The 13,861-nt window shown below is 43.8% G+C and overlaps 7 protein-coding genes across 7 annotated transcripts; 5 read left to right on the top strand and 2 right to left on the bottom strand. All coding sequences in view use genetic code 12, as the record gives it.

Annotated features, from left to right (window-relative positions):
• Positions 1 to 1,451: 1,451 nt before the first annotated feature.
• CXQ85_000169 (uncharacterized protein) lies at positions 1,452 to 2,012 on the top strand (the record flags this gene model as incomplete). Its single annotated transcript, XM_025483927.1, has 1 exon — positions 1,452 to 2,012. One exon carries the CDS (start codon positions 1,452 to 1,454, stop codon positions 2,010 to 2,012), a length of 561 nt encoding a protein of 186 aa, XP_025342142.1.
• A 3,583-nt stretch (positions 2,013 to 5,595) lies between these two features.
• CXQ85_000168 (uncharacterized protein) lies at positions 5,596 to 5,961 on the top strand (the record flags this gene model as incomplete). Its single annotated transcript, XM_025483926.1, has 1 exon — positions 5,596 to 5,961. The coding sequence occupies one exon, from the start codon at positions 5,596 to 5,598 to the stop codon at positions 5,959 to 5,961; it is 366 nt and encodes a 121-aa protein (XP_025342141.1).
• A 929-nt stretch (positions 5,962 to 6,890) lies between these two features.
• Positions 6,891 to 7,232, top strand: CXQ85_000167 (mitochondrial 54S ribosomal protein mL60; the record flags this gene model as incomplete). Its single annotated transcript, XM_025483925.1, has 1 exon — positions 6,891 to 7,232. One exon carries the CDS (start codon positions 6,891 to 6,893, stop codon positions 7,230 to 7,232), a length of 342 nt encoding a protein of 113 aa, XP_025342140.1.
• A 47-nt stretch (positions 7,233 to 7,279) lies between these two features.
• Positions 7,280 to 7,927, bottom strand: CXQ85_000166 (kinetochore-associated Ndc80 complex subunit; the record flags this gene model as incomplete). Its single annotated transcript, XM_025483924.1, has 1 exon — positions 7,280 to 7,927. The coding sequence occupies one exon, from the start codon at positions 7,925 to 7,927 to the stop codon at positions 7,280 to 7,282; it is 648 nt and encodes a 215-aa protein (XP_025342139.1).
• Positions 7,928 to 8,456: 529 nt separating this feature from the next.
• CXQ85_000165 (uncharacterized protein) lies at positions 8,457 to 8,774 on the top strand (the record flags this gene model as incomplete). Its single annotated transcript, XM_025483923.1, has 1 exon — positions 8,457 to 8,774. One exon carries the CDS (start codon positions 8,457 to 8,459, stop codon positions 8,772 to 8,774), a length of 318 nt encoding a protein of 105 aa, XP_025342138.1.
• A 1,034-nt stretch (positions 8,775 to 9,808) lies between these two features.
• HAP42 (Hap42p) lies at positions 9,809 to 11,167 on the top strand (the record flags this gene model as incomplete). The annotated part of the gene is made up of 1 exon (XM_025483922.1): positions 9,809 to 11,167. The coding sequence occupies one exon, from the start codon at positions 9,809 to 9,811 to the stop codon at positions 11,165 to 11,167; it is 1,359 nt and encodes a 452-aa protein (XP_025342137.1).
• A 493-nt stretch (positions 11,168 to 11,660) lies between these two features.
• Positions 11,661 to 13,571, bottom strand: CXQ85_000163 (leucine-rich repeat domain-containing protein; the record flags this gene model as incomplete). The annotated part of the gene is made up of 1 exon (XM_025483921.1): positions 11,661 to 13,571. One exon carries the CDS (start codon positions 13,569 to 13,571, stop codon positions 11,661 to 11,663), a length of 1,911 nt encoding a protein of 636 aa, XP_025342136.1.
• Between the last annotated feature and the right edge of the window lie 290 nt (positions 13,572 to 13,861).

Genomic DNA, 13,861 nt, shown 5'->3' with positions numbered 1-13,861 from the left:
GGCCTGGTCGGTCTCGGTTTCTTTTCGGTAGTTTTTGGTAGTTTGGGCTTCGTCTTGGTAGCATGTGGGCGGTTGTGGGGCTTCTCTTTTTTTTTCGTCTTTGTCACTCCACATTCCATTACTCTCGGTTATGCCTTCACTTTGCCCAACAAGAATAAATTGTCGGTTTAATTGATGCTCTGCTTGAATCATGCCATTCAATGCCTTCGTCAGTAGTGGAATGCCACCAATGAGAGCCATTTGCGATCTTGTCTTTTCATTGATACATTCTGTTTAAGGATCTTCCTCCGATAAGTCTCGGGGAGGTTGATCTTTACTGTTACACAAAAGGACAATCACATTTTTAGTCTATACAGCGGGGATTTACGATAGATGTGGGCGCTTTGCCGCAATCGCCCGTTGATTACGGTAAAATTCCGATTTTGAGAGCAGAGCCGCTTGGTAAAGACGACTTGTGGGTAATGTTGACGATCCAATCAACGTCAAACTCAATCGATGAAAACGTTCCACAATTGAGGATGGCTTTTCTTGATTAGCTTTCGTGAAAAACTCACCAGTGGAATGTTCTGACTCGATTTGTCAAATACTCATCACATGTCGGCAACTATTGCAACGGCGCCATTCGAATACCCTTCGAAGTGGGCTTCTTTATTGAATTAAACTCCAATTATTCATTTTAGGGTATTGTTGGAGCAAGAAGAAATTTCATTGGTTGGCTTTTACCTTCCCTTGTAAAATTTTATTGTGGTTGATGAATAAATCAACCCAAAATGGACCAATTAGATCAGGAATGTGCCCCTACAACCCCTCAGCAACAAAGATAACAGTTTCAACGGGGGCTGAATCGACCAGATCGGGTTACTGTTAGCGAGGGTCTTGTAAGAATAGTCCTTTGAGCATATTGGAATGGGACCTTTGGTAAGGCAAATTCCAACCCCCTTCGAATTCTCATACCCTATTGGCCCTTCCTCTATGACTTCCATCAACCAATTGATCTCATTTGCTTCAATTTCTGTTGTCAATTGCCCCGCAGTTATCAATCAACTGTTACCAAGTCTTGCGGAGCTCCACCCGGTTTTCAATCACCAGGTGAACCTTCACCCTGTGACAGATTTTTAGAGCTCCAGTCACCAAATTGAACCAGATATCCTTTGAGAAGCCTAAAAGAATCCAACTGTTCATGGAATGAAGAGTCATCTCTCCCAGACATGCCACTCGCTACCCATTGGAGCCCCTTCAAGGTACCAACATACCGATTTCTACACTGGTCGAGGAAATGCCCCCAAATGATATAACCTTTCTTTTTGTCAATCTTTAAACTCTCTATATAAAAAATATTCTCGAATGACCAGAAGATCCAGTTCCTTCGAGTTGTAGATCCAATACTCCAACCCTTTACTGATCCCACCCGTGCACCACCTCTAAACGTATAACACCTCCATCATCTCTTTATGTCACGATTAAGAAAGGTGGACCGAGCCATTCTAGAACAGAATGAGCCCATCGATACAGAAGACCAAGAGCTATTGATATCTCAATTGAGGCAAAAAAATGACGAGAACCTTACTCTTTATACCAGAGTACTTGCGTTGTCTGTGGTCGTTGAACTTCCCATTCTACTATGGTTGACCAAGACAGCAGACCTGAAAAGAGACAAGACACTCTTTACGATACTTATAGTGTTGAGTTCAATTCTTTCCTTGCTCAACCTACTATATGATGTTAGTGCTATTGGGGACCATGTTCTGCGAAGGCTCATACTGAGAGACTGGAACCGTAATGTTGCACAAGTGGCACGCTATGTGCTTTCTTATCATGGGGTGAACGTGTTGAATGCTCTTCTATTGCTTCAACTCGGTAATGCTGCTCGACAGCTGGGTTTCAAGAATATGTATTGCATTGTTCCAGTGGGTAATTTGATCATGGTGTTCTTGTTGAGGAAATGGCACACAGACATCAAGGGTAATGTCAAGGAATTGGATGGTCTCAAGTATGACTACAAGGGGGTATAATGTATTATAGGATTTTGTGGATTGAGAGTAAGCGAGAGGTGCCTAGTGCCTTACAAGGGTAGGTAGTGCCAAGTGACGACCAAAGGAGTCGCAAGTCTACCAAAGGAGTTGCAAGCCTTCCGAAGGAGTTGCAGGCCCTCTGTTATGATAATAAAGGGACCAAAGCAGTAAGTACAAGCTCTGGATAAGGTTTTATCTCATAAACACAAGGCTGTGCTTGATGGTAATGTACAATGTATAGAGTTTGAATCGTCTTAGCGCAAACCACACCGGGTCAAAAGGTAAAGCAGGGCCAGAGTGAAGAAGCTTCTGTTACGTCATCTTCTTTCCCCAGCGTTGGCCGAATACGATGTTTTCGTCCGCTAAACCCCGTAGTTACACTTTGACCTCCCAACCCTTCTACTCGTCAAAAGAATCACTTAGCCGTACAAGAAAATCTCTTCTTTGTTGCTCGTGCTTCTGGAAGCAGTCAAACGAAGCACTGCCTAGGTTGCAAAGATCAGACCAAAAGAGTCCGTTAACGGGGACCCGGTACCGGTCTCCTATTCACAAAACCCATCTAAAAAGCTTTTCACTGTCAAAAACTGATATCCGAGGGAACGTCAGTAAATCCATTGATCTGCCAAAAAAGCTTCTCTGGCAAATCCAAGAAAATCCTCGCTTCCCGATGGCTGCGAAATGGCCTTGTGAAAGTTAAGTACCTAAGAATTGGACCACCCCGAGTGTAAACATCCACTGCCCGCCCCACAAAGTCTCCAAATCAACAAGTGTCCATTTATGTTTTTGTGCCTTGGGCCTTGGGGCTTGTGGCTGGTGAAGGGCGGTTCTTCACATGTACGGCATTGCGGTGACGTAAACGAGTCAAGAATTAGAGTAGCCCACCTCGACAATAGGTGCTGTAATGCGCCACAGGTGACGAAACACAGTCAACCACCACTATACCGACCTTGAGTCTTGGATTGCCCTAATCCAGACCCGAGGGCACATATTCTGAAACGTGCCTGAAAACCCTGTGTTGCTACAGCAAAGCCATTTGTATGTCGTATGTTTATGTGTCAAGCGACCGGTTCCCTTCCTCGGTCCAGGGGACCCTACTTTGAAACAGTTGTTTACAGGACGGATCAGCAAACTTTGAGAAATGGTGGTGTTGCGGTGCCGATGCCGCTACTTCCGCCGCAAAAGCACCAAACACCAGTTTACCCTTGCTTTGCAGGACAAGTGACGCCTGGTTGAGAGCATGAGAGGTGAGAGTGACCTGGAGAAGAGATGGGAATGATTTGTGGTTGACTGTGGGGTGGATAGTGTGGGTGTACAGGTTTGGAGGCTTATATATGAGGAGAGTAGAGGAGTGGAGAGAACTGGAGACTTTTATCTCTTTGATCTGCTACGCGTTCTGCAAGAGAAAAAAAAAAAAAAAAAAAAAAAAAAAAAAAACCACAGTCGAAATACAAACAAAGACATAATCACGAGAAATTCGCAACTTTAAGCATAGCGGTAGTCTTGAAAGCGATGAATGATACGAAAAAGAAGCAGCTAAAAAGATCAAGACGAAAAGCAGTCACAAGCAGGCTTTGGGTTTTCTCCGTCTCCTGAACCTCCCTGGTTACGGTTGACAGAAAGGTTAAATCAATAGGGGCCCATATATCCAAGGTAGGGCTTAGTTTGATATGATTTCCGTATTAGGGAGAGTGGTGAAGAGAAAATGTGGAGTGTGGGCATGCACACAGGAGCAATCGTGGGAGGAGATGAGTGGAAAATTTTCTCGAAGAATCGACAGGCTGTGAAAGATATCCGGGGGTTGGTGAGTGTTTCGAGGGTTGGGGGTGGCGGGCAGGGGGATGCAGTCCCGAGGGTGTTTCGACAGGCCTACCGAGGGTATTACCGGGGGGTAGGTGCTGCTGGTGCGCCCAACATCAGACTAGACAAAGGGACACACACACACCACCTCCACTATGAAACCTCGTGGGTGAATGCTTTGTACCGGACGAGGCCAACGATTTCCGAGGGGCCCTTGTGGGTCCTAAATACCCAGAACCTAATACTACCCGACTGGTTCTAGATAGTAGAGAAGTAGGTGAAGGAAAAGGAGAAGTATAAAAGTCGGCAAACAGACATAAGGGGTTTAAGGAAAGGGTCTGGACGCCTGGTGCTTTGTGGGGCTCGAGCCCCAGAGGCTCTCTTTTTTTCTATCTTGGGCTCGAGTTTTTGTGTGCTCAAGCAAATCCACTGTGGGTAGCTTGGCGAGCGGGAGTCCAAAGGCGTACTTTTTCACTTTGACTCGCACCACATGGCAGTCAACGTGTTGATGATAGAAGAAGTAGCAAAAAAACACAAAAAAGTCAGAAATCTAGATACTAGTATTAAAATAGTGTACCGTGTTTTGTATCTCTTTGGGAAACTTTCTTCACGAACGTGGTAGCAACCTCGTGGGCTGCACAACAGGTAATGATATGGCGGCTAAAGCTGAGACAAGATTATCCCAAAGGAGTGGCTAGTGGTACACATAAGATGGGAGAGATGGAAAAGGAGAAGCCAAGAAGGCTAGATGGCCAGCATGGTTGGGGTGAAAGTGGTACCTATTTCGAAACATTTAGGGTTTCAGGCGGCAGCATGTCAATGGCTGCAAAAGGATGTCGCTTAGCATTGCTGAGCCTGGACCATCTGGCCATATTTTTTTTGGGGGGGGAGCTCGAAGCGGATCACGTGCGGCTCTAATTACATGAACAGCCCACAGTCTCAGTGGCAAAACCAAGGGCAAAAAGCATGTAATGTCGCTAAAGAGAGATAGATGTAGGTTAAAACTAGGGTTGTTAGTCAGAGGTTGGTGGGTTTGGGATGGTAACTATGGGGCACGTGCCAGGGTACAATTAGAGGCCAATCTTTCTCGACCCCCGAAAGTCGGGGCATGTTAATTCGGGCCTGAGTCACTCCGAGCAAGCCCCAAAACCGAGGGCTGGAGACAGGCCCACTGGGCCCACAATAGACCGGAACTCAGCGTTCCACGCGAGCAGCCATCATGCGGAGAACACACCTTTGCCGGCTGAAGAATGGGAACCGTATAGTTAAAAAAAGCCTCCCCACATAGTATCCCGCTGGACCGGGAACCCTTTCAAAACTGTGGTTTGTGTTTATTTTGCGCTGGATTGCTGGTCTTGGTGCCCCCGGTACTGATCTTTCTTTCTTTTTTTTTTTTTTTTTTATTTTTTTTATATTTTTTCCTCACCCTCGGAAAGCCCGAAACACCTGCCCCCGGATCGTGCCCTCCCACGCATCCCCATGCACCCTCGGCGTCCCCTCGAACATGCGCAGTGTGTCACTGTAGGCGCAATTTTCCCATCTAGAACAGACCCCGCTGTAATATTTGCTATTCATATAAAACGATCCACACCTGCCACATTTTCACTCATCTAAAAAAAATCAACCAGAGAAAAGAAAAAAGGAAAACTTCTTCTTCCAAGAGGATTTTTTTACATTTCTACTACTTTTATCCTTGCAAGGCACCTTCCACCGCCTCCTAAAGAATCATCGCTAAGAGACTAAGCTCTTTTTTTAGCAACCCTATTTTATACTTGCATTTTTCACCATGTCTGACGCCTTCAACAACTATTGCATTGCCTGTGACCAGTTGTGTTCACCACACTCGGTCTACTGCTCCGAATCTTGTCGTGAAAGAGATGAACATCCACAAGCCTCTTCTTTGAACCTGGCGGACATTGTTTCTCCTTTGCTCACGCCGTCCTTGTATCAGCCACTGTCTGACTCTGGCCTGGATGTGGGCAGCACTCTAACTACGCAAGAGCTTAATAACTCGCCTTTACTATTGGCTCTGGATGTTAAGGATTCAGATGTGAGAGACTTTAACCTAAATTATTCGGTCAGCCAGGCTCCTCTGTTGGGACCTTTGGCCTCTACGTCTCACAACTATCGTTTGTGGTTGGGCGTTTTGTAATGAGCAAGCTCATTATGGAAAATTCACGAAGCAAAAAAATATCTGCAATGACGAAAAATATCAAAGAAAAAAATCATAAAAAAATGAATATTTTCAATCAAAAAAAAATGAAAAATGTTAATGACAAAAAAAAAAACTCAAAAACATTTATATAGCATTATTATTGGGTTACGGTATAGGTTAATAGAGGTCTCGGTCGAACCGAGAACACAGGTAAGAAAAACGAACGTTTCAACGTATTTTCGTATATAGTTAAATAGACAACTCTTTTTAAAGTTATGTAGATGCATACGAATAGATGCATCGATATTCCTTGGGCGGGTGAGGCTCCGTTCAAATACGAGGTTGACCCTGGCGTGCACGGCTAATGGGCGTTCAAGGCGTCCTATATGGACTGATTTCTTCGGAGCCCTTACGAGAGCAGAGTTTCAAGGATTCTTCGTTAAGCCATTCAAATCCTCTTGGTGTTACAAGATCTGGGAAGAGTATAACCTGAGATCTCCAAAGAAGTCTGTTAAGAAAAAGAGTTTCACATCCCCAAAGTTCTTGAAGGATTTGATTCCCAACTAAAGGACATCTTTAGATCGTCAAACTTCGATAAATACGGTATCTTGTACTTCTTCCGTGGTAGGTTCTTTACGTTTGGAACAATTTTGCACCCATTTTCGCAGCATTGTCTGTACTATGTACTCTTGACAGAACATGTAAGAAACACTCAGCCAAAAACCTAAAAGTTATATTTATAAGATAAACATCTCTTTTAGGGCTTTTCTTGACTTTCTATTTCTCTTTCTTTTATTCACTTTTTCATCTTTTTGGCACTCTTCATCGTCTTTACTAGGTCCTCTACTACTCAATCAAAATCCTGTCGATGCACGACCGCGCTATAGAAAAATTCATTGCAACCTTCACCTTAATACAACCATCCAATGTTCGGTGCCTTCAGATCCACGCTTGTCGCCTACGGTGGCTACTTGTGGAAGAAAGCCCCTAGACTTTCACAGCCCCAGAAGCAGAGACTCAGAAGACGTATGCAGCTTGTGGACCGTAACATCGAGGTTCTCTACCAATCCTTGAAACAAGAGAACTCTGCATCCACTGGCTACAAGAAGATCGACGCCTTGAAATTTGACTTCCCTAAGGAGAATGAGATGCTCACCAAGGACAAGTACACGGCATTTGACAAGAAGGTCCGTGGCTACAGAAAGTCCGTTCACTTTGTTCCAAAATGGACAAAGAAGTCTTTCAGAGACCACCCCAAATACTTCTAGATTCATGCCCCTTTTGTCATTTCCATTATGTATATAGCATTAAACGTTTACGTTCCGAGTCGTTCCCAAATGTAGTTGGAGATGAAGTAATCAGAATACTTCTCATCCACATCTAGCACCGAAGTCTGGTTCTTCTTCTCGTCAAAGATCACTATCTTGTCACTTTTCTCTGCTGAGTCAACATGTACCCCTAGGCTTCTAAATAGGCTTATTTTCATGCTTGATGAGTTATGGTTTTCTGCCACTGACACGGCAAGTGCCTGTTCCTTCTGCTGGAGAAATTCGTCCTTTTGCTTCGTAAGGTTCATCTTCGTCATGTGTAATTGATTGATTTGTGATTCAATATCTGTAAGTTGCTTAGCCAATGTCACCTTCATGGAGTCGAGTTCTCCAGATTTGGTGTTTATTAGTTGGAAGGTGTTTTCGTTTGGATCTAGAGGACTCTTTCCCAACCCGCTGACTTGCTCTTTGAATGCATCGCTTGGCTGATTTAGACTTTCAAGTTTGCTTTTTGCTTCTGCCAATTGTTCTTCGAGTGCTGTGATGCCCTTTTGTAGACGATCAAGTTTGGCATTGCGTTTCTCCTCGGTCTTGACGATTGTCTCAGATATCCTTGATAAACTGGTAATATCAGGCTCAGTTTCGAAGTTTTCTATCGTGGAATAAATAAGCTCTTGAGGTTGGCTTCCTAGCATCTTGGATTAATGATTACAGTATGTAAATGTAGGTGATGATAGTTCTGGTAGTGGTTTGTTTTGATTTCGCGCTCACTATGGTATACCCTTGCCCCACAACTAGAGCACCACCAGCTAAGGAAGAGAAGACCAGTACTTCTACATGAATAATGATGCTTTATTATCGATTGCATTTTTGGAGAGTTTTTCGTTTCTTCATTTTATGTGTTTAAGTCATTCAGAATGCCTCGCTTAATGCACTTCGTGGCTCGTACCGCCTCTAATATGTCAAAATAAGATGCAACAGGCGCTATGGAAGTTAGTCATAAATAATAAATACAGTGCTTTGCTTTTGTTTCCTCCCTTTCACCCTCTTGTTGGCAGTATACGCCTTTGTTGTCCCGGTTTTGGCGGGCCAATGGAGTATCTCCTGCATACTTGGCTCTCTTTTCCCACTTCTGATGTCCCTTGATAATGTTCTCTCAAAGTAACCAAAGCACACATGAGTAAAAAGCCATATGACGGGGTGGACCTCCCCACCAACCCAAATATGCCTGCTTGGATTTTAACCCCAAAGGAGGAGCAGGTCATTTTTGAGAGATGGAGAAAGAAGGCTTTTGCCAGATGCGATGATTTGATCAAGGCATACGTGGAATGCTCCAACAGTTACGAAAACCCCATGGACGCCATGAAAAACTGTGAAGCAGCCAACAAACGTTCGTTAGACTGCGTCGGCAGTTATCAAAAGATGGAGTATCTCGACGAAGAAAGAGATATACTTATAGCAGAAAAACGAGTCAAGCAAAAGTTGTATAGGCAGCGCTTGCAAGAAGCCAAGGAGCTTCGGGATAAGGAAGCTCAAAAGTAGAGTGGCTCTAGGCATTATTTGTAAATAGATCAGTGATACATGGACACCGATACATGAACGCGTAGTCGATGGTAGTCTGTTTGAGCTTCTCAGAAGCGTACCAATAAGTCAGCAGCCTTACAAGGCGAAGCACCAGCGAATCAATAGTTGGTATTACTCCTTCCTCCCATTAGGACTTCTCTTTGGTATCATAGTAGTGGCTTCCAAACACAGTGTGACTGGCCATAAAGAAAGCACCATGCATCACGCCCAAACTCTGAATGGACTCGTACTGTCTTGCCGTCTCTTTCAACAACTTATCGAACTCGGTCAAATTTGAATGAAGCAATGCTGCTTGTTCATTGAGCTCTGCTAACTGTTCCTCCTTGGACATGATTGAGAATGGTCTGCTGCAACGAACGAAACTAGAGAAACGTAACAGCAACTAATGGAGCAACTTAATCAACTTGATCTATTCTCGTAATACCCAGATATCTCTTCTAGCTATCTTAGCCCCACAACAACAGTGTTCCAAGTATGTTTTGTTTTAGGTTCCTGCATCAACACCCTTACGCGAGCCATCTGGTTAATGCCCTTGTTTGTCCACCGTCTCACTGACCTGATCCTTTGCACGTGACCGCACAATGGGAATCGTCCCGGCTCCTTCCTAGAGTGTCCGGCTTCTTTCCGAGGTTTAACGCTTGATAAATTCTTCTTGAAACCAAGATCCACCATATTTCCTTTTCCAATAGGATATTCCTGCTTTATTTGAGTCTTCAATCGGTTCCGGTAGAAGACTGAACTTTTGGCCGCCAGTTTCTGCGTCTCTGGCGTCTTCGTTTACCGTGGGAATCTGGGCTCTTGAAAATCCATCTCCCCGGATTTTCTGACTGGATTGCCTTCAGCAAAGAACCATACCCTGTAAATAAGGGGAACAAAGAAAGCGTTATAAAACCGGAAAATACTAGACCCAGAGTGGTCTCTAAGCCAAGTTTCTTCATTTTGCCCCTGATCAATCTGTGTGAGTTATACCACCTGAAATGCCGGATACACCCATGCAATCTAGCACGAGTCTTCGAGCTTCCACGAGTATGGCTGTCCAAACAAGCATAAATAGTGAAGACTCGCCGAACCCGCGAGGGCAAGGTTATAATGGCGTTCTGTCTAATCTTCCTCAAGCTCAGGCATCAACGAAATATGCTAAGATTCAACCTGCCATCGCTATAAAGCCAAAACCTGCTGGTACTCCCAAATCCACCTTTAATCCCACATATAACCAAAAATCGACGAAACCAGCGTCTTTCCTCCAGAATGATAGTTTGATCAACACCTCCAGAAAGTGGGTTCTTCCTCCAAGACCTCGCCCTGGTCGTAAGCCTACCGCTGGTGGCTCGCCTGGACCTGAAAAGACTGCTCCAAAGAAGAAACCAAAGGTGAAACGTGAGGATACTTCCAATGGTGCTCCTGCTCCTCTCGAAAAGTCAGCAGAAGCTCCTTCAACGCTTCCAAAACGGCGCGTTGGATCGGCTTCCGGTGCTTCTGCTACTGTCACCGGTGTAAGCGGTGGTTCCCCACATGCTATGTTAAGCAAGAGTCCTAGCAGTACCCCAGTGGCTGTTACCCCTGCTATGGCCTCTTCGGGTTCAGTAACAGCTTCAAGCTCTCCTAAATGTCAGGCGCCTAATACATCTACCACAAATCCTGGCATGCAAGTGAATGAGCTCCAAAGGAGCTATCTTGCTAGATTGAAGGAGCAGGAACTCATAAAGAATTACATTGATGTACTTACAAACCAAATCAAGCAATTAAGGTTTGTTCAAAGTGGAGTTATCACGTTCGATGTGCTCAACGATACCAGTGAGAACAACGTGCGGACCAAAAAGCAGCTGAGTCCTCTGTCATTTGAACTGTTTGATCATATTAACAATATTCACGATTTGGATAAGTACCTTGCCTACTTGACCACTCAACTGAATGTCATTCATTCAGTGACCAAAAGAATCAACAATATCAATGGCATAGGCGTCGGTAGGGCCGACCAGCCATCGGGACTGGTTCTGCGGCAGGTCCGCAATTACCTCGATCGCCGTTCTCAAAGCAGTTTATCTCCCGAGACTTCTAGTTTAAGTACTCCTGAAGCATCCGAAAATTTCACCCCAAGTCTCTTACAGCCTTTACGAATGGACACTTTAGATCCTGAAGACAACCTTGTGGTGGACATAGTTAGCAATAACGATGCTTTAGGTGGAGAGCGTGGTCGATTAGAGGAGACTATTCCAGATCTGCCTGTTGATCTCATGAATCTTTTACATGACGATGTGAAGCCCGTTCCTGAAAAGAAGCCCAGAAAGATGGGTTGCGGGTTTTGCACCAATGATACTCCATGCGTTTGTTTTGATGCCGAAAATTTCTAAATGACAACTTAGACGATATAGTAACGAATATAATGATAGGATATTTATTATTGAGATATGAAGACGTAGTAGCAGCACTACTGTTCGCTATTTGTGGCCAATGGCTTTTATAATTTTTTTTCTTATATAGAAGTTATTCATGCCCGTCAATGGACTTTTTAGCGAAGAAAAACTAATTACATCGGTTACTATATTTTTGGGGTATTTCAGAAAACTTACTTATGTTTCGCATATAGATTGTCAGTTTCCTTAGACACTGCGAAACCATAAAAAGTTAAACGCAAGTCTTAAATCACAAATATATTGTATCAGACCAAAAGTCCGATAGAAATAAAGTAATCGCAATTAGTTACCTTACAGCCTTCTTCCTACAAAATTTTATTGCATTTTGGGTTGCCATGTGTACATTCGAAGATTCCCCAGAGGAATATCTCAAGTGCGCTACTTTATAGGCATACTTTTCAGATGATCTATAATATCATAATTTCTATAACTATATGAATTGATGCAATGTTCTTGTGTTTCTTTTTCTTCGGGAGACGTGGAGACCTAACTTTTCAAAAACATCATAAAGGCTATCTGGATGAATCAGACGAGCAGGTCTCTCCCGCCCTGCGAGAGATAAATCAAGTTCCTTTATTGAAGCCTTTTTCGTAGTAGCAACTTCAATTTGCTGGATATCGTTTCCTGCCAAGTTTAATGAGCATAGCATTTTGCTGTTCAAAGTGCCGTCAGTAAAAGTAAATTGGGGAAGGTTGTTTCTTTCGAAGTTGACGAAAACCAAGTTTGGAGGAAAGTGTGCCTCCTCGTCTATGAAATCTATCCTGTTGTTGGAAATATTAAGATGCTGGAGATGCTGGAGAGATTTGTTCTTGCTTTTGTTGAAGAGCGCCGAGCTTGATGATATGTGCTTTATTCTGTTAGACGCAAGATCAAGCAGGACAAGTCTGGGCGGAGGAGTCCATCCATCGAGTGACCCAATGAGATTTGCTGAAAGATCAAGCGAAACAAGGTTCTTAAGATCTGTCCATGCGACCGGAAGCTCTGAGCTTGGAAGGCCATTCTGAGCAGTGTAGTCATACTTGCTCAAATTAAGTATTCCTGAGCAGATCAACGAAAGCCTCCTTAAAGATGGCGGGAAAAGAAAATTGTCAAATCGATAAAGATAGTTCCCACTGAGATCTAGCTCAATAAGTGACGTTGGTAATCGTATTCTATCCGAGGGTAAGATTAAAGCGTTGTCTGCACGGCTTGGCCCAACATGGATGCATTCTGAGATGTTAAGAGTTTCCAAACTATGAGGAAAGTGATAGAACAAGTAGCCATCATCGTTAGTAGGATCTTCTAAGCTTTTGAGTGGGTTTTTAGATATGTCGAGCAGCTTGAGGGTATCTGGCAAATGTTTGAGACGGTACAAGTTGGTAAAATGATTTCCATCGAGCTTCAAAATTCTCAAACCTGGTGGTAGAGCTGTTTGACTGAGTTGATCAAGAGAAGAATCATCGATTCCGTTACGGCTCAAGATCAAAGTTTCCATTGCCGGAGGCCAATGGTTCGCTTTGTCATCCCATACAAACTCCTTCAATTGGGCACGCGAGATCTCAAGGCATTCCAAACTAGCGGGCAAGTCGGATAGTTTCAACGATTCCATCTTACATTCCGTGATGACGAACGTAGAAAGCGAGGTTGGAAATGTCACCCTCGAAAGTCTGCCTGGTGTCACACCCGCATCATTCCAGTAAAGTTCTTCCACCTTTGGCGGAATGTCAATCGTTGTCACATTACATTTACTTGTCCAGGAAATGTCAATATGCTTTAAACTGTGGGGCAATTTGATGCCTGTCCAGTCCTTTATTCCATGGCCTAAGAGAACAAGAGTCTCTAGCGACTTCAATTGAGCGAACGTTGTAGCGAGATCACTAACCTCATCCAATATAGGACCAGATAACTGAAGTTTCTTTAGGTTAGGAAATGACTGGATAAACTCAAAGCAATCATCTGTAAAATGATGAGATTCGATATGAAAATGTAAGGTGGGAATTTCAAGGAACCTTTCTCTATACTCAGTCAAGAGGGACCGCATCGATATGAAATCCATGGAAGTCATGATGTGCGCTGTCTGTGGGACAATGTCAGGATTCTCGTCCAAGAAAGACGAAATCTCTCCATAACTAGTGATATCAATAAGCTCAGACTTGTCGTAGTAACATGAATGCGGTCTCTTCAACGGCGTAAGAACGAAGTGTAGCTCACTGTAGTACTCTTCAATTAAGCGTTCTCGAAGCCCAGGAACTTTCAAAAAGGCCTCACTTATGTATTCCTTGGGAACATAAGATAGAATTTCACGGACCACGAGCCACGGTAGGTCCAAGAATAGGTTTGGGTCTATATCTATGGGATCCATTGTAGTTGATAGAAATTTGGAATGAAGTCGCACATAAGTACTTAGTAAGCGAACCGATGCGGCTGTCACTGATAGCAGAGAAGAGGTGATTAGGACGATGTATTTTATGAAGGGGGATTAATTGGGTAAATTTCACAGGGCCAAGCAATTATAGTGGCTTTTCCTTGAGTTTTGTGAACCTTCTTCATTGTTCATGGGTACCAGGCGAAATGGCTGCAAAAGATAAGGAACCACACTGACGATCATAGATTTCGACTAGTTCTACTCTGCCAAGTCTACAGTGGCTATAC

This window comes from Candidozyma haemuli (assembly GCF_002926055.2).
Source record: "Candidozyma haemuli strain B11899 chromosome Unknown A_2014730914, whole genome shotgun sequence".
In the NCBI taxonomy this organism is placed as follows: domain Eukaryota; kingdom Fungi; phylum Ascomycota; class Pichiomycetes; order Serinales; family Metschnikowiaceae; genus Candidozyma; species Candidozyma haemuli.
Note: the sequence above shows the minus strand (reverse complement) of the source record. Positions and strands in the feature narration are given on the sequence as shown.